Consider the following 19,860-nt stretch of genomic DNA (forward strand, 5'->3'; position numbering starts at 1 on the left):
AACAATTATCCATTGGAAAAGATATCAAGCTATTCTTTAATTTAAATTTCTCAGGTTAAGTTTCAAAAGAAGATGAATTTTATTATTTTCTGACAGCAAAATTGGCAGCTTCTTTGCATAATTCCCGAAGTTTTTCTATTCCAAAATAGAAATGTTAACGTTTTGTGATATTAAAGGAGAAATATAAATATAATTTTCGTTTCTTTTGAACTAGTTTCTATAAAGGAACTTTAAACAAATGGCCATTTGTATGAGTACACTTACCGATAATGGATTTTACTAATCTAGACAATTACTACGTCTTTTAATTAATATTTTATAAATACTACCTGAATATTTTTTTAAATATGAAAGATTATATTTTTATTTTAGATTAATGAGTTAAAAAAATTGGTATCCGTGTTTCAGTTAAGCTTTGATATTGACATCGGTTAATTTACGATATCGGCTAACGATCCTAGTCTGTTTATAACATTAAATCGGAACTTCACTTGACGCAATCTTCTAAGGAGCTATGACTATAATTTTGTTTAATTATAAGATTTTTAGCGTAATGTTTAAGCAATACGTTTAATCTTGAAAAGGGAGTGAAAGTACTAAAATAATTTTTTTTATAAAACTAATTAACTATAAACATTTTTAACCATTTTTGGATATAATCGATTGTAACACACTTGTCATTAAATTTTCAGGGCTTATACTTAGCTTGAAAAATCGATATTTAAATCTAAGTAGGAGATTCAGTTAAGATTTGATATTCGGCTCTAAACTAAGCCTTAATAACAATGTTTAGTAAATAAATCATTATTAATGATTTATTTACTAAAGTTACATTAATCACAACGTTTAGAGCCCGGCATTATCTATCCATTATCCAAGTTATTTTATCTTCATCCATACTCGAAAATTATCCATATAACTCACATGCTAAATCGTATTATAATCCACAACTTTGTTTATAAATAATCGGTTATCCACCAATTTGTGGATAATGGATAGATAATGCCGAGCTCTAAACATTAATCACAATGTTTAGTAAATAATACAATTACTCGCAGTGTCTGCAAAAATTATACTTAGCTTGAAAAATTTATGTTTAAATCTAAGTAGGAAATTCAGTTAAGATTTGATAATTTTCGTTTTATTTGAACTAGTTTCTATATAGGAACTTAACTCAATTTGTATACACTTACCGACAATTGATTTCACTAATCGGGCCAATTACTGCGTCTTTTAATAAATATTTCATAAATACTACCTGAATAAATTCAGTTAAGCAAAGGCTTATAGCATTGCCGTCGTCCCGCGTACATAATATAAGACTCCCGGTCTACCGTAAAATCTGGCGTGTTTAGACCAGAGATCTCTCCTTCGTTTATTCTCAGTATCATCTTAAGCTAAAAATACGAGGTTCCCTACGTACATAATTTACGATACCCCTGATAACGCGCGCGGTCTCTAGAGCCGCGCCAATACGAGGTTACTAACCCGCACCCCGCGAGAGCGCTCGGCATTCGAGGGATCAGGCAACTAGCGTAATACGCTTCCCATCGTACACGCTCAGATAGACTTTATTACGGAGCGGCTTTCCCCTCGACAACTAGAAACGCACGACGCCATTCGAGGGATCAGGCACTGCCGTATTCCCCCGGTATTACCTTTTTGGTGGTTTTATTGCCGTAAATTCGGGAGATATGCCTTTAATCCGTTCTAATATTGAAATAAAACTATAAAAAGTAATCCCGAGTGTATTTCCGCGTTAAACGGCGTAATACGCTTCCCATCTTACACCCTCAGAAAGACTTTATTACAGAGTGGCTTCTCCCTCGTCAATTATCCCGTATAGAGACTAACATTTTTGCTCCGCCACTAGATGGCGTGTGCAAAAATAAAAACGCGACGTGTGCTGTGTGGATTTCCAAATACTTCCTACAAGCTTCCGTCCAGAGTAGAGGTATAATTCAGGCCGACGACTCTTTCGTACAGGGGCCCCTGTTAAGTTGGCATACCGAAAAAAAGGACTATCACCCACTAAATCCTAACAGCAGCCAAATACTTTTGACTAATTTATCTGTTGAGTTGGTTATTAAGGCACAATAATTCTTTTGGTAACTCAGAGCTTGTGATAAAGCGCCGAACCACAATTGCGACACGTTTTTGTAATTGACCAATAAAACTGGCAGTTTATTGTTTAAGTTTAAAGCTACATGTGAATTTTGATCTGAGGATAGCGAGTAGGTAACGAATGATCTCGGGTTACAATAATCGTGAGTTTATATGCATTTCTTATCAGTGACAAGAATAGGTCAATAATAGTACGAATAGGTTAACTAGTTCTTTATCTATACGTAGCATTATCTTTATTAGATTTATCTCAATTTCATTTAAGGTTTTTCAAAACCAATTTTTCAGGCTTTGCTCGAAGCGAAATGACTATCAGAAATGGACTGCGATGCAGCACATCCGCTGCATATTTGGGTCCAGCGAGTCAAAGCAAGAATTTCGATGTTCTGACAAACGCTCACGTAACTAAGATTGTTCTTGACTCGGACAAACGAGCCACCGGCGTTGAATTTGACTACAAGGGAAAGAAATCTATTGTCAACGCCAAGGGGGAAATAATATTAAGTGCGGGTGCCATTAACACCCCTCAACTGCTCATGCTTTCCGGAATTGGACCCAAGGAGGACCTGGAGGCGCTCAATGTAAGTTGAAGTTCACAATATTTGTTCTTTGTCATAATATAAAAGTTTTTATGAGGGACTGAAATGAACAGAAACTCTATCATTGATACCTATTGATAAAATAATAACTAAATCATTGGCAACCAAATATCCAAAGATGTTGCTCTAAGCGTCGAAAGTTGCAATGCTAAGGCCAAAGCTCATTTTTGAAAAAAAGGCGGTTGACGAACTTTTTCTAAGTTGTTGAGTCTTCATGAAAATGGCGTCAGCTGGAGCTCGTGAATATTCATAGAAATTTAACTGGCCTCAGAGGGTCTTGGACTTACACAGTTGGAATGGAATGATGAGCTAAAAACCGTCGTTCTTCTAATGGCATCGCCTGTCGTCGCCCCTAGCGGGAGAGTCCCGAAACCTTTCGACTCGTAGATAATGGTATGGCTATGGTTTGAGTCGAAAAACTTCTAATAATGGTTGAAATGTGACGCTTGAGAAGTGCTACCCTATAAGAACGACGCAACGTCCATCTGTGTTTGATGGTCTAAGCTAAAACACTTATGAAATAGTATATCATAAACTTGGGCTCAATTGTTTTTAAAACATCCCAAAATATGTTCCAAACAAGTATATTTTGAAGTTTGTGTACAAACTAGTACAGCTATTACAAATTTCGACCAAAATTATGAGCAAAGAAAAATCATACTGCTTCAGCCAACCGATTAGCAACGTGACGGTGAAACCGAAAGTGAAAGAATTCGCTTATCCATAAATCGAACTTCGTTGACGACTTGAAATTTCCAATCATATAAATATTTTTGTTGTTTGTTTTATTTTTTCAGATTCCTGTCGTGGTAGATTTACCTGGTGTAGGGAAGAACCTTCAGGATCATATCGTGGTCATGGCACTTGAATTTAAAATCAACACTTCTAATATCGCGACCAATTATGAAGAAGTAGCCAATGATCCTGGAAAACTTGAAGCCTTTTTAAAGACCGGAAAGGGTACGCTTAATATAAATTGGATTCATTTGAATTGCACCTAAATATCAAGAACTTGCGTTTATTCGCACGAAACGAAATTGGGGAAGCTGAGGCGCGTTAATATGTGATATTAAATAAATTAATCTATCTTAAGTGCCAGTATAATTATGGTAAATATCACAACGTTCATTTTGATCATTAGTGAAAATTGAGCGCAGGTTTTCTACAAGGAGGGTATACAAGAAATAACAACCAATTCAGTTCTCTTTTAAAGGGAGTATAAAACAAATGAGACATATTTGTTTACGTAATTTACTCCATTTTTTCCTATCGTATGTCAAACATGTTGTCAAAATGTGCTAATTAAATTATCCATTCTAATCTATATACTGTCGTTAAAATAGTGTCAGTTTTAAGGTTGTTATTTATAATTTCAGGTGATTTTGGTTCAATTGGTGTTGAGGCGTATGGTTTTATGTTTTCTGATCCCAAAGAAGCTGAGACCGCTTGGCCAGATATTCAATTATATTTTTTAAATGGTCCAAGTTTGTCCGAAGGAAGTTCTACTAAAAGCATGTTCAATCCAGGTGAAAAGGTACTGTACATGAAAGAACTTTAGTAGTGTTCAGGTAAATTTAATATAACTTGTATCTATTTAAATTGAAGTGATTCAGTTATAGTCTCGAAAACAATGCAATGAGTTTCATGTTGCCCAAAATTAGAGATTTGATCGGGAAATTTTGGTCCCTATAGTTTCGTTAAAGGAAAAGGTCAGGTAACATAACATTGTACATTAAAATACAGCCTTTTTCTAAATATAAAAGGAAAAATATTAAAAAATAAGTGATCTCTTTTAAAAACGAGGACTACTACGACGCAATTTGTAAAGTGGCGTCTGCTAAATCGAGCCTTACCCTCAGCCTGTGAGAATTCGCGTTTGGGGTAAGTCGTTCGATTTAGCTAACGTCACTAAACCAATGGCTGCGCAATAGTCCACGTTTTTAAAAGAGACCGCTTATTTTTTTTAATATTATTCCTTTTTTATAAATTTTATTTTGTAATAAGAGAATATATATTTTTTCGTTTTTCGCTCTTTAGAGCTGGAAAACGATTGTTTAGTCCCCTTACGACTAGCGCCTTTACCCCTTTTCTTCCCCAGTTTTTGGTGTGACCTGTCGCATTTGGGTGTTAAACTAATTTTCCCGTGAATATTCCACTTAAATTTTCTTTTAGTTGACATTGTTTGTAGGTAGCGTGACAAATTTTTCTTAAAATGAAATTGTTTTACTCCCCGACCGTGTATGGGATTCGGAAAAGTTAAGCCGGGGCAACCCTTCAATAAATTTATTAGTGAATAATTCTAGACACTAGAAGCCGCGCAAAACTGTAATGTGGCAGGGTCCCTCTTGTTTTTAAATGTTTCCTTTTGGAAAAAGGTCGTTCTTTTAAGGAATAATATTGTGTTACCTAACCTTTTCCTTTAAATTACCAAATAAAGCTCAAAATTAGTTTCATAAAGTTCCTTCATTTTACTATTTTACTTAGTTTGAAAGTTATTTTAGTAACTGTTATTACGGTCAGGCCTTTTGAGAGTACCACTATTACTCATATACATAAATAAGAACAATAACAATGACATTATTCATTCAAGTAATGTGCAATTTTCTTATGAAAACTTGTTTCCTGGCTATGGGGTTTGCCTTTCCATTAAAGTTAGTCATTGAGTGACATATTCATTGTTGTTGTGCTACATACATTAACACTTTGTTTCAATATGTTTAACCTAACCTTAGAAACAGGATGAATTAAATAACACAAGCATACTTGTTCCCATTTAAATATTCATATTTAACATATACAACAGGTTGTTTCTGAGAAGTCTACCATAAATTAATGGGTGTGTTCTTTGGGTCAGACTGAGTGGAAAGTATCGAAGAGCAAGGGGTCTACAACAATTGGTTACGGAGATATGTACTCACTCAAATTGGCCACTAAACAAGGTCAAGCACATAGTCTTCAATCTATGAACGTTATCTTTATCTTGAAGAATTGTAATATCAAATGGATAGGGGTGTGCATACGCTGCTAAACTAAAGCAATTTAGTCCATATGTGTGACTATATTTATGTTTAAAAGGGCCAACTTTCTGGGAGCCCATATCTCCGAAACAATGAGACGTAGATTATACGTTCCAGTAAATAAATTCTCAAATGGTTGGACCCTAAAAGAACAACCTTTCATTTATGGCAGACACATCAAAAAACACCATGTATACAAATAACCGACAATTTCTTTTCGTTTCAGCTATTAAAAACCTTCCGCTCATATGGTGCTGGAGATGGGTTTGTTATTTTCGTATCACTTATGCGTCCTAAGAGCTCTGGTACTGTAACATTAGCTTCTGCCGATCCGTATGACGCTCCATTGATTGATCCGAAGTTTTTTAGTCATGATGATGATTTACGTCGAATTGCTGCAGGTGTTTATGAAAATTTATTTTGTAATGTAAATATCGATAATAATTTAAGAGGCGTCCTTAAGATATTTCGGGGAAAAGCTGCTTGTTTTAGGAATTGCTTACTTTTTTAACGACGGCTTAAAGAATAGTTCAGTCGCATATACAGAAAAAAATATATATATGGTTATATGACATCAGTATTTTAGTAATAACATTTTAGTTGCCAAAACTTAGGCTCTTAAGCGTCAAGTTTCAAAAGTCTATTATTCTTAGGCATTTGGTTCGCGGTATTTGTGGATTTCACATTATACAAATTGCAGAAATGATAAGGGTCCAGCATCGCAACATTATTTTGAAATCAAACGAACCTGCACGTTCGGCTTTTTTTAGTTCTTAGTAAACTTCCTAAAACGTCGTTACCAGTTAATTAAATTGTGATACAGTAAATGGTGACCTAGTAAAATGTTACTATTCACGAATTTGACAATTTTGGCAGAGCGTGTTGTTACATACATCATAGTTGAGAATAATTTCAAAACGATGCCTTTCATAGCTCCATCACAAACATTTTTTGAGATAACTGAAGTCCAAGTTGTAATTTTTAGAGTAGAACTATTTTGAGTCCAACAAATTAAAGGAAGAATTTGTCCTGCCTTAGTATTTGTTGGTGAGTTAGTTTTTTAACATCATTCAGGGGGAGTATAGGTCATGTGATATAATTTTTTGTTACTTCCGGTTTCTCGATTGATAAGATAATACGAGTAAATTAAGTTAGTTGCCAACAACCTCTCGCGATGTTCAGTTAGATTTTTAATAACTTTAACAAAATTAATCATGTTTGATTCCGCTGCGTAATTCTTTAATGATATAGTATAAACCTTTACATGGTAGCAGAGCGTGGTTAATCCTGGACAGTATAACAAAGGCTTAGAGACAAATGAACAGCAAAGGCTTAATAAAGATTACGCGTAAACGAGACAACAAATAATTATTATGGCTACAGGATATTCGCTCTCACTCGGAAATATACGTAAATTAGAAGGACAGAATTACAATGCATGGGCGTTTGAGACTGAACTATTTTTACGCTCCCAGAACCTCTGGGGCATTGTAATGGGAACTGAAGCAACTCCAAGTGCAACTGATGTGACAGCTCTTAGTCAATATGAAGAAAGGAAAGGACGAGCTTTCGCTATTATTGAGATGGCACTTAGCGATGACAATAGATGTTTCATTGATGGACAAACCGACCCAAAAGTTATATGGGACAAGTTAAAGAACATCTATATACCGAAGTCACGAGCAAGAATAGCAGTATTGAGAAGACAATTATACACCGTCAATTACCAATCAATGGCCGCGTTTCTGGGAAGAGTCGACTTTGCAAAGAACCAACTTATTGAAGCAGGGAAAAAAATACCGGATACCGATATAACGTATCTATTGATTGGAACATTACCCGATACTTATAGTTCTTTGGTACAATATATATATCAATTAAGTGACGCTGACTTCACGTCAACAAAGATTAAAGAAAAATTGATGGCTGAATACGGCAGGACAACGAGCAGAACACTACAGAGGCTTTCTCAACACACGTTAAATATAAAGGAGCTGTACATCGACCGCAACAAGAGACAAAAGAAAGAAGTCAATCTTTCACCCGGCAACAGTCCACTAATAGAAATAATCATGATCGATGCCAAGGCGAAGATACTCACTATCAAAGTGCAAGTAAATTAGAATGTTACAACTGCGGCAAGATTGGGCATAGAAGTTACGAATGCCGTTCCTATGTTAGAGGTAGGCCAAGGCATCGAACACCACGTTCAAGGGCACAGCGAGGTAGTAGAGGGGAATTCTACGTATCAGCCTGTTATACTGATAGTAATGAGGCCGCATGGATTATTGATTCAGCATCAACTCATCATATATGCAACCAAAGAGACTGGTTCACAAATTACAAGCCAATGCAATTTGACATCAACTTAGGAGAAGGAAGTGCAACGGCGGAAGGCAAAGGAGATGTGTGGATAGAAGTCAAGATAAAGCAGAAGGTCAACCAATTCCAGCTGAAGGATGTAATATACGCCCCAACATGCAAAGAAATTTGATGTCCATAAGATTAATGGATGAAACTGGATACAAGAGCGTCTTTAAAGGACGAAGCTGTAACGTATTCTTCCATACGGTGATTTGGCTTTCGAAGCGCTCTTACAAGACAAGTTTTACCTCCTCCAAGCATCCCCACTAACACAAGGGGAAGAGGAAACCCAAGTATATTGCACCGGCAGTAACACGAACGAATTGGCTAAATGGCATCAACGTTTGGGTCACGTTAATGAAGCCGATCTAAAGACGATGATGAACCAAAAAATGTTGAGAGGACTTCAACCAATAACAGGAGATCTGAAGACATGTAGCGCCTGCATGATAAACAAAAGTCATGCACAATCTTATCATCCGACGGAAGGAATAAAAAGTCGAGAAAAATTAGAACTAGTACAAGCTGACGTTTGGGGTCCGGCACCTGTAAACTCATTGGGAGGTGCTCGATACTATTTATCACTGGTGGACGATTATAGTAGATATATTACCGTATATATCATGCACAGAAAAGATGAGGTCCTACAACATGTTGATACATATCGAAGAAGAGCTGAAAAAGAAACCGGAAAAACGCTTAAGAACATCCGCACGGATAGTGGAATGGAATTTTGTTAAAGGAAATTCGAGGAATATTGTAGAAAGAACGGGATAAAACATGATAGAACGGACGTTTATTCACCTCAAATGAATGGCGTCGCCGAACGTATCAACAGAACCATCATTGATATGACGCGGACCCTCATGAATGACGCGAAACTACCCGAATCACTGTGGGCTGAACATGTACTAACGTCAGTTTACATCAAAAATCGTCTAAAGCATAGTAAACTCGAACATGAAGTACCGGTAGAAATATGGACATCTCGCAAGCCAAGTAGCCGGCATCTACGTAGAATAGGATGTGAAGCGCACATGTTTATTCATCGTCAGCAAAGAAAAAACAAGTTTCACCCAAGAGCGAAACGAGGAATATTAATTGGATATGCTCGAAAAACCCTAGGCTATCGAATATGGTTTCCAGAAGAAGGCACAGTAAAGGAAACCAAACATGTCCGAATCGATGAACGAAAGATCGGAATGAAGAGTACAGAACAGCAAAATAATACGATGGAGATGTACTGGTCAGATCAGGAACCAAAAGCACCTATCTCGAACCCACCTAATCCAATAAATCCAATAAACAAAGAGATACTTCCTCGTATGAATGAAGATAATCAAACATCTACAGATGATGAGGATAGCGCAAAACTGCCACCGGGCTGGAAACAAGAAATAGTAATACGTCAAACGGGGAAATCTGCAGGAATGCAAGACGTATATTATCGTTATCGTGGAGGTAGACGATTAAGGTCTGTACGGGAAGTCAGAAAATATTGCGCAGCTAAGAAGATACCGTACGATGCAACACTGTTTCTATTTGGACAAGGGTACAACCCATGACCAGCAAATCAGAGTCAACATTGTGTACCCAAGAAACGATTGACAATACGATACCATCAAATGCGACTGAAAATATGACCGAATCATTCACGAATAGCGAAGAACAGGGCGATATAGACGATGATGTATTCTACGAATCACACTATACCGAAATTCAAGTCCCTAAAACATTTGATGAAGCAATCAAGTCAGAACAACGTGAAGAGTGGTACGCAGCAATGAAGGAAGAAGTCGCCACTTTAAATAAACGTGAAGTTATGGATACGGTACAACAACCCGAACATTTACATATCATAGGATGCAGATGGATCTATACCATAAAAAAGCAGATCAACGATCAGATCCAATATAAAGCTCGACTAGTGGCACAAGGTTTCAACATGATCCAGGGACTCGATTACGATCAAGCATTCTCTCCTGTCGTTAACTTCACTCTTATCCGATTCTTTATCGCACTATTTGTGGTCATGTTAGGATGGAAACACTGCCACCTAGACGTCAAGAACGCGTATCTGTATGGCAAATTAGATAAAGAAGTGCATATGAAACCAATACCAGGGTTTCATTCAGTGGACCCTACCAAGTTTTGTTTGCGCCTGAAGAAGGCTTTGTATGGACTACCACAAAGTGGTCGACATTGGCACGACGAACTTGAAAACACGTTTACGAAGATAGGATTTCGCAAATTAAGAGGAACAAACTGCGTTTATTACGTCCCTATGAAGATCGTCATTTTAGTCTATGTCGACGACTTCGCGGTGCTGGCAAATACACAAGAAAACCTAGAATACGCTGAAAAACAAATCTCCGGGATTTACACCATTAAGAACTTGGGTCCTATAAGAAAGTTCTTAGGTGTCACTTGTGAAGTGCTGGAAGAAGGCGGGATTAAATTAACCCAAGAAGAATTCGCACGGCGAATACCGAAGAAATTTAATATCAATTGCGATGAACCAAGCAGTTTACCATTACCGACTGGTGCCAATCTCACAAGACAGGATTGTTCAACAGAAGAAAGGGACATGCTAGATAAAAATGAATTTCCGTATCAAGCTATAATTGGATCATTATTATTCCTGGCTCAACGGACTAGACCCGATATTCTATATTCGGTTATAGCCTTATCGCAGTCCTTTGCGATAATCAGTCGGCGATATATTTTTAGAAGAACGCTGTAGAGACACATAGGACAAAGCATATCGATATCCGATACCATTTAATCAGGGAAAAATTAGCGGATAACGAGTTCACGATAAGACATATACCATCGAAAGCCAATGTAGCCGACGTTTTTACGAAAACACTATCAAAACTAAACTTTAATAACTGCGTGGACTTGTTAACACTTAAAAACCATTGATATCATATTGTTAAATTATTATCCAAAGTGTATAATGTTCCTAATAATATATTAAATGTATAATGTTAAAAAGGGGGAGTTTTGTTGGTGAGTTAGTTTTTTAACATCATTCAGGGGGAGTATAGGTCATGTGATATAATTTTTTGATACTTCCGGTTTCTCGATTGATAAGATAATACGAGTAAATTAAGTTAGTTGCCAACAAGCTCTCGCGATGTTCAGTTAGATTTTTAATAACTTTAACAAAATTAATCATGTTTGATTCCGCTGCGTAATTCTTTAAAGAATTACGGGGTCGACTAATCTGCAGGTCCTCTGAATGTCTGAAATGCAGTCCACGGTAGGAAACCTACTATTTGTAGTATGCAGGTTCGGTTCACATTTACAAATATAAGAAAGCAATTCTAAAATTAATTGCCTAACATACAGACGAGCAAAATTAAAGTTTCAACTCTGAAATCTTTTGACTAAAATGCAGTACTCTGAAATGCAGTCCTCGAAAATTATTAATTACAACTCTGAAATCGGTTGACTAAAATGCAGTACTCTGAAATGCAGTCCTAAAAAATCCGAATTTCAACTCTGAAATCTTTTAACTAAAACGCAGTACTCTGCAGTGCAGTCCTCGAATATTATTATTTTCAACTCTGAAATCATTTGACTAAAACGCGGTACTCTGAAATGCAGTCCTCGAAAATTATTATTTTTAACTCTGAAATCTTTTGACTAAAATGCAGTACTCTGAAATGCAGTCCTCGAAAATTATTATATAAACTCTGAAATCTATTGACTAAAACGCAGTACTCTGAAATGCAGTCCTCGAAAATTATTAATTTCAACTCTGAAATCGGTCGACTAAAATGCAGTACTCTGAAAAGCAGTCCACGAAAATAATAAAATTCAACTCTGAAATCTTTTGACTAAAACGCAGTACTCTGAAATGCAGTCCTCGAAAACTATTAATTTCAACTCTGAAATCTCTTGACTAAAATGCAGTACTCAGAAAGGCAGTTCTCGAAAACTATTAATTTCAACTCTGAAATCTTTTGACTAAAAGGCTGTACTCTGAAATGAAGTCCTCGAAAATTATTATTTTGAACTCTGAAATCTTTTGACTGAAACGCAGTACTCTGAAATGCAGTCCTTGAAAATTATTAATTTCAACTCTGAAATCTTTTGACTAAAAGGCAGAACTCTGAAATGCAGTCCTCGAAAATTATTATTTTCAACTCTGAAATCTTTTGACTAAAACGCAGTACTCTGAAATGCAGTCCTCGAAAATTATAATTTTCAACCCTGAAATCTTTTAACTAAAACGCAGTACTCTGCAGTGCAGTCCTCGAATATTATTATTTTCAACTCTGAAATCATTTGACTAAAACGCGGTACTCTGAAATGCAGTCCTCGAAAATTATTATTTTTAACTCTGAAATCTTTTGACTAAAATGCAGTACTCTGAAATGCAGTCCTCGAAAATTATTATATAAACTCTGAAATCTATTGACTAAAACGCAGTACTCTGAAATGCAGTCCTCGAAAATTATTAATTTCAACTCTGAAATCGGTCGACTAAAATGCAGTACTCTGAAAAGCAGTCCACGAAAATAATAAATTTCAACTCTGAAATCTTTTGACTAAAACGCAGTACTCTGAAATGCAGTCCTCGAAAACTATTAATTTCAACTCTGAAATCTCTTGACTAAAATGCAGTACTCAGAAAGGCAGTTCTCGAAAACTATTAATTTCAACTCTGAAATCTTTTGACTAAAAGGCAGTACTCTGAAATGCAGTCCTCGAAAATTATTATTTTGAACTCTGAAATCTTTTGACTGAAACGCAGTACTCTGAAATGCAGTCCTTGAAAATTATTAATTTCAACTCTGAAATCTTTTGACTAAAAGGCAGTACTCTGAAATGCAGTCCTCGAAAATTATTATTTTCAACTCTGAAATCTTTTGACTAAAACGCAGTACTCTGAAATGCAGTCCTCGAAAATTATAATTTTCAACTCTGAAATCTTTTGACTAAAACGCAGTACTCTGAAATGCAGTCCTCGAAAATTATTATATAAACTCTGATATCTTTTGACTAAAACGCAGTACTCTGAAATGCAGTCCTCGAAAATTATTAATTTCAACTCTGAAATCTTTTGACTAAAAGGCAGTACTCTGAAATACAGTCCTCTAAAACTATTATTTTCAACTCTGAAATCTTTTGACTAAAACGCAGTACTCTGAAATGCAGTCCTCGAAAATTATTATTTTTAACTCTGAAATCTTTCGACTAAAATGCAGTGCTCTGAAAAGCAGTCCACGAAAATAATAAATTTCAACTCTGAAATCTTTTGACTAAAACGCAGTACTCTGAAATGCAGTCCTCGAAAACTATTAATTTCAACTCTGAAATCTCTTGACTAAAATGCAGTACTCAGAAAGGCAGTTCTCGAAAACTATTAATTTCAACTCTGAAATCTTTTGACTAAAAGGCAGTACTCTGAAATGCAGTCCTCGAAAATTATTATTTTGAACTCTGAAATCTTTTGACTGAAACGCAGTACTCTGAAATGCAGTCCTTGAAAATTATTAATTTCAACTCTGAAATCTTTTGACTAAAACGCAGTACTCTGAAATGCAGTCCTCTAAAACTATTAATTTTATCTCTGAAATCTTTTGACTAAAAGGCAGTACTCTGATATGCAGTCCTCGAAAACTAATTTCAACTCTGAAATCGGTTGACTAAAATGGAGTACGCTGAAAAGCAGTTTAGTCAAAAGATTTCAGAGTTGAAATTTATTATTTTCTTGGACTGTTTTTCAGAGTACTGCATTTTTGTCACCCGATTTCAGAGTTGAAATTAATAATTTTCGAGGACTTCATTTCAGAGTACTGCATTTTAATCAACCGATTTCAGAGTTGAAATTAATAGTTTTAGAGGACTGCATTTCAGAGTATTGCGTTTTAGTCAAGAGATTTCAGAGTTGAAATTAATAATTTTCGAGGACTGCATTTCAGAGTACTGCATTTTAGTCAACCGATTTCAGAGTTGAAATTTATTATTTTCGTGGACTGCTTTTCAGAGTACTGCACTTTAGTCAACCGATTTCAGAGTTGAAATTAATAATTTTCGAGGACTGCATTTCAGAGTACTGCGTTTTAGTCAAAAGATTTCAGAGTTGAAATTAATAATTTTCGAGGACTCCATTACAGAGTACTGCATTTTAGTCAACCGATTTCAGAGTTGTAATTTATTACTTTCGTGGACTGCTTTTCAGAGTACTGAACTTTAGTCAACCGATTTCAGAGTTGAAATTAATAATTTTCGAGGACTGCATTTCAGAGTACTGCGTTTTAGTCAAAAGATTTCAGAGTTGTATTTAATAATTTTCGTGGACTGCATTTCAGAGTACTGCGTTTTAGTCAAAAGATTTCAGAGTTGAAATTAATAATTTTCGAGGACTGCATTTCAGAGTACTGCATTTTACTCAACCGATTTCAGAGTTGAAATTAATAATTTTCGAGGACTGCATTTCAGAGTACTGCATTTTAGTCAAGAGATTTCAGAGTTGAAATTAATAGTTTTCGAGGACTGCATTTCAGAGTACTGCATTTTAGTCAAGAGATTTCAGAGTTGAAATTAATAGTTTTCGAGGACTGCATTTCAGAGTACTGCATTTTAGTCAATAGATTTCAGAGTTGAAATTAATAGTTTTCGAGGACTGCATTTCAGAGTACTGCATTTTAGTCAATAGATTTCAGAGTTGAAATTAATAGTTTTCGAGGACTGCATTTCAGAGTACTGCATTTTAGTCAATAGATTTCAGAGTTTAAATAATAATTTTCGAGGACTGCATTTCAGAGTACTGCATTTTAATCAAAAGATTTCAGGGTTGAGACTCTAATTTTGTTCGACTGTATGTTAGGCAATGAATTTTAGAATTGCTTTCTTATATTTGTAAATGTGAACCGAACCTGCATACTACAAATAGTAGGTTTCCTACCGTGGACTGCATTTCAGACATTCAGAGTACCTGCAGATTAGTCAACCAAATAATAAAAACCTTTACAGTATTCAGAACAGAAAAATGGTATTGTTTCCGTGTAACACATGATTTATCCAATCGACTTGTTAATATTAATTGTTGAAACATTTTTAGAAAGGATCTCCGTTGAAGCTGAACTATTTCACAAAAGAGTTTTAGAGTAGCCCGGAACTCCCCGTTCCGTATATTAAAATAAGTAGTCTTGTAACATGAAGTCTCCTAATCATTTTTATTATGTTATTTACGATGGTTTTACATACCCAGAGTGGCTATGAATTTTTTCAGTGCCTTTATACAATTCTAGACGCTGTGTTATTGATTCTGCGTTAAAAGATCGAAGCTGAGTAAAAATTGAAATTCATATTCATATTTGCTGCTCAATTCTGTTACAGGGATGAAAGTTAGTCTGGATCTAGTTAAAACGGAACCTTTTCAAAGGCTTGGTGCGTATTGGCCTGATGTACAGTTTGAAGGTTGTGATTACGCCAAAGAAAGTGTGGAACAACTTGAATGCATCGCTAAAGTGGCCAGTCAACCCAGTTACCATCCGACATGCACTTGCAAAATAGGCGATATTGAAAAAGACGAAACCGCTGTCGTTAATCATGAACTCAAGTAATTTTCGAATGAGTTACCAATGTCGAATATAAATTTCAGAAAGTGAAGCAAAGCTGTAGTTTATAGTACGATTTGAGAACACGAGCTATCCTCTTCTATCTAGCTTTCTGGTCGAAAAAGTATAAATCGACCAATGACATCTTTTTCCTCTCTAGCTCAGGAGAAATTTACGGTTTTAGAATAATTTACTTCTTGTTGAACTTAAGCCTAGTAGCTCAGATCAGATCTGGTAGATGTAATTCGGTTTGACTGTGTTATTCAAACTTGAGTTTTCAACTCAGTATCCTTAGAAAGCTCTACTTACGTTCTGTTTTTTATTTGTCTTGGTAAAATCACCAAATTGGATTACTTAAAAATAAGAAGTGCGGTTGATTCGTAATTAACTTCTAGGCAGTTCAAGATCAACAGACGTCACAATTTAATGAAAAGCCCGCAAGGGTACCTTGTACCATTCCATTTTTAAATTGCTTTTTACAATTCACAAAAATTAATTTTGTAACATGTTGTAGCTTTCCTTTAATACGAAATTATTTTTCTCATTTGTAATTACAGAGTTTATAAAGTAAATGGTCTTCGGGTTGTAGACGCTTCCGTTATGCCGAAAATTGTTTCTGGAAATACAAATGCTCCAGCAATCATGATTGCGGAAAAAGCTGCCGATTTGATCAAGATTTCCAGGACGAACGATGGTGAAAAGCTTCGTGTTGAACTCTGAATGTACTAAACTCTTCATGAGCCGCAGATTAGAACTGCATCGAAATAAGATTGTTTGAGATGTTACACGGTCACATCTGTTAACTAATTAATCCATAATAAAGCATCTACTTACCTTTTCCATTTAATATCGAGATTTAAGAAGGCGAAAATTTGATAAAAATGAACACAACTCTGTCTGTCTTAAATTGAACGATTTAACTGTTCGAGCACGTTAGGCCTGCATAAAAGTTTTCCACGTTAAGCATGGTTTTCACTTGACCGAAAAAATCTGCTTTGCATCTGGACGTCAAACGTCAGATTTGTTTTTACGTTGGTGCCCAGCAGTATAGTGTTTTTACTTAGTGTAGTTGCCGCAAATAATGGAACCAAGGCTTAACAGATAAACTGATTATTGCATCAATTGCGGCCCATCTATTTTCTTTCTTTTCTGTAATCTTTGTGTCTAATATCATCAAGATATGGATGGTTCCCAACCTCTTCAATATAACTTTCAGCATTGAACTTCGGCATTCTCTGGGATTTGTACTAGTAACTGACTCGATTAGGAACTAAATAAATAAAAACATGGCTGACCGCGGACGTCCTTTTCCGAACAAGCGTGGTCTGAAATGACGTCACGTCTCAAGCTTATTGCTGATTGGCTCGCGCAGCGCGTTAACGTTGAACACGACCGAAAAAATGGAAAGCTAATATCGCCACACTCAACGTAATTTTTGCCCAGCGTAACTATGTTTTTTTTCCGTTGTCGCTTAACGTTACGCCAAGTGGAAACCATGCTTTAACATGATAGGTAAAATTTATGATTTGACTTTCAAGTTCTTCACTTCTCCCAGAGTAATTTCTAGGTGTTGGTTCGTAATATTTACATCATGGAAAGTTCCGGATTTTTTTGTGTTCATAAAGTGTCATCGTGTTTCCTGAGGTTGGATAATAATGTGTTCCAATGGGTGTTGAGGCCTCTACTGCTTCATACTAATCGTTTTATCTTCAATTCGGTAGGACGTACGTATATTTCGAGGCTTTCCTTAGGTAATTCCTTAAAATTAGATCAGAGATTATGAGAAATGGTGAAAATAGCACATACTAGCCTAATTGAAATAAACTTTGACGACTCCTAGCCTAACAGAACCGTTTGTTACCATGCTCTTCAATAGAAATTCATAAATTCCTCCAAAGAAGCAAACACACAGAAGGGGGAGGTTTTTTTATCTCGCGCTAAGACGCAAAAACAGACGGACCCCAAGTTCACAACACGCTAGAGGCTAGCCAACCCACACTGCTTCAAACGGTGCTTCTTGCCTAGAGATAAAAACCTTTTCATTGTGTTTTCGTTTCTCTGGATGTAATTTATGGATTGGTCTAAAATTTATAAAGATTTAGCCGGAACCAAAAATTCAAAACGTATATCGAAGATGTGTGCACAAGCGATACTAGTTCCGTGGTAAGGAATCTAAGCCATGAAGACGAACTTTTACCTGTACGAACTAGCATACATTCATGTTTCGATGCCAAACAGAAGAGTTAGCCGAGTAACTCGGTAGCTTCATGCTCCAAAGTTAAAGGGATAGAATCAAGGATTTCCGACTAGTACAAGATGAGGGCAGTTTTAGGTAAAAAAATGTGCCTAAAATTATGTGTGCCAAAAAAAAATCGAATTAAAACGTTTAAAATTAAGAAAAGTACGTTAGATATTTTGAAATTCAAACTAGCCGCGAATACCGTCCAACTTGTTTTGTTACCCTAGTGACGTTGCTAACGTCCACTCATTCATTGGTTGTTTGGAAATAGGAGTATATAGGGGAACTCAAGTTGAGGATAGTAGGTTTTTTTTTCCGTCGTCTGCTACAGGAGCCAAATAGAAAATGTCATCGTCGACGTCGAGTCGTAGCTCGGAATCCGAAATATCAGACGGGCCTGACTCTGTAGTAGAATCCGATAGTTTAGACTCGGTTGAATCTTTCGAAATTCGTGAGTCAAGTGAGGAAAATTCAAATTCGGATAATTCGTTACTTGGTAGACTATGAAATGACAGAGATTTGTCCGAGTCTGTATTGGTACAGTCAAAAACAACGCACTTTCTACGACATTTTGGCAAAGGCTTAGTTTCCATGATCGATTTTTTTTATTCTAAGTGGCCCTAAATTCAAGCTTTTAAGATTTATTTTTCAAATTAAATGTGCTAAACCTCTTACTTAAACGATTTAATTGCTATGAAACTATTTAGCTTCTTTCACGCCTCTCAAAACACGTAAATCGAAATAAAAGTTAAGGCCAAGTTTATTTGTGATTCACAAGTGAAATAGTATGAAAACTACTGTTAGTCGTAAAGCTACCATATCTTCATATAAGAGGAGCGTATGGAGGGGTGGGTAGATGTTTCAACCGTGTTTTTGCCAAACGACGCAGGAGGGGGTAGTGATCGGAGCAGTCCCAAAAACAATACTTTTAAAAATTAATTAAAAATAGTTAAGTTATTAAAAGTATCAATATATATTAATAAAATCTGTCATTGTAGACAAAGACTGGAAAGTGTAAAAGATAAGGTTTGAAAATGAACTGCCTGAAGTAACAGATATTAAAATTTTCACTTTTGAAGACATCATTATAAAACATCAATTATTTTAAAAAATTCTTATCTTACTTTTTTTCACCAAAATTACTTCGGGAAAGTATTTTAAAAAGGAACATGCGCGTTATTTAAAAATACTACGGCTTTACATTTTATTTTTTATCAAATATTTAAAATTAGGTAGAAAATTGACCCTATAACGTGAGAAAATCGTTGAGAGCTTACAAAATATAAACCGTATTAAAACTTTACAAAACATATTCTTAAATTGTAAAGCTTTCAAAGTATTAAATATTAACGTGCTGTGTTGCTCTCAAAGATCACGATTAATCTACAGATCTTTTCGACACTAATAACTAAATCACAAAGAAAAGGCCTATATTATTTTCCGCTTCGCAATATTTTCAATTTTAAAATATAAAAATTTAAACTCTTCAAGAGAAATCTTTTCAGATATCCAAGCATTTGAATCTCCTAGAATCAAATGTTAGTTGAAAGTAAAAGCAGTACCAAGCTAGTATCCCTTAAACCCTTCTTGGTGACAACTACTATTGAGGACAAAATAGTTGGTAAATATTGCTGAAAAATATTTTGGGAAAATGAAATTTTGGTGAAAAAAAGTAAGATAAGAATTTTTTAAAATAATTGATGTTTTAGGTATAATGATGTCTTCAAAAGTGAAAATTTTAATATCTGTTACTTCAGGCAGTTCATTTTCAAACCTTATCTTTTACACTTTCCAGTCTTTGTCTACAATGACAGATTTTATTAATATCTGTCACTTCAGTCTTCATATTAATTAAAATTCTTTAGAAAATATGGGAGAAAAAGTCCTAGGCCGTTGCGCGTCCATCGGTAATCTAGCTTAAATACCAGCCGTCGGTAATA

The 19,860-nt window shown here is 35.5% G+C and overlaps 1 protein-coding gene across 1 annotated transcript in view; it reads left to right on the top strand.

Annotated features, from left to right (window-relative positions):
• LOC149700792 (glucose dehydrogenase [FAD, quinone]-like) overlaps positions 1–16,572 on the top strand; it is a 30,627-nt gene extending 14,055 nt beyond the window's left edge. The window contains exons 4-9 of the mRNA XM_089867270.1: positions 2,413–2,705; positions 3,521–3,683; positions 4,100–4,257; positions 5,967–6,141; positions 15,461–15,683; positions 16,239–16,572. Coding sequence (XP_089723396.1) covers positions 2,413–2,705; positions 3,521–3,683; positions 4,100–4,257; positions 5,967–6,141; positions 15,461–15,683; positions 16,239–16,401 — 1,175 coding nt within the window. The 3' untranslated portion in view covers positions 16,402–16,572. The remainder of the gene's footprint in view (positions 1–2,412; positions 2,706–3,520; positions 3,684–4,099; positions 4,258–5,966; positions 6,142–15,460; positions 15,684–16,238) is intronic.
• The last annotated feature ends 3,288 nt before the right edge of the window (positions 16,573–19,860 follow it).

The sequence above is a fragment of the Phalangium opilio genome, unplaced genomic scaffold (genome assembly GCF_054372755.1).
Source record: "Phalangium opilio isolate 3A_F unplaced genomic scaffold, DU_Popi_V2 ptg000019l_1, whole genome shotgun sequence".
Lineage (NCBI taxonomy): Eukaryota > Metazoa > Arthropoda > Arachnida > Opiliones > Phalangiidae > Phalangium > Phalangium opilio.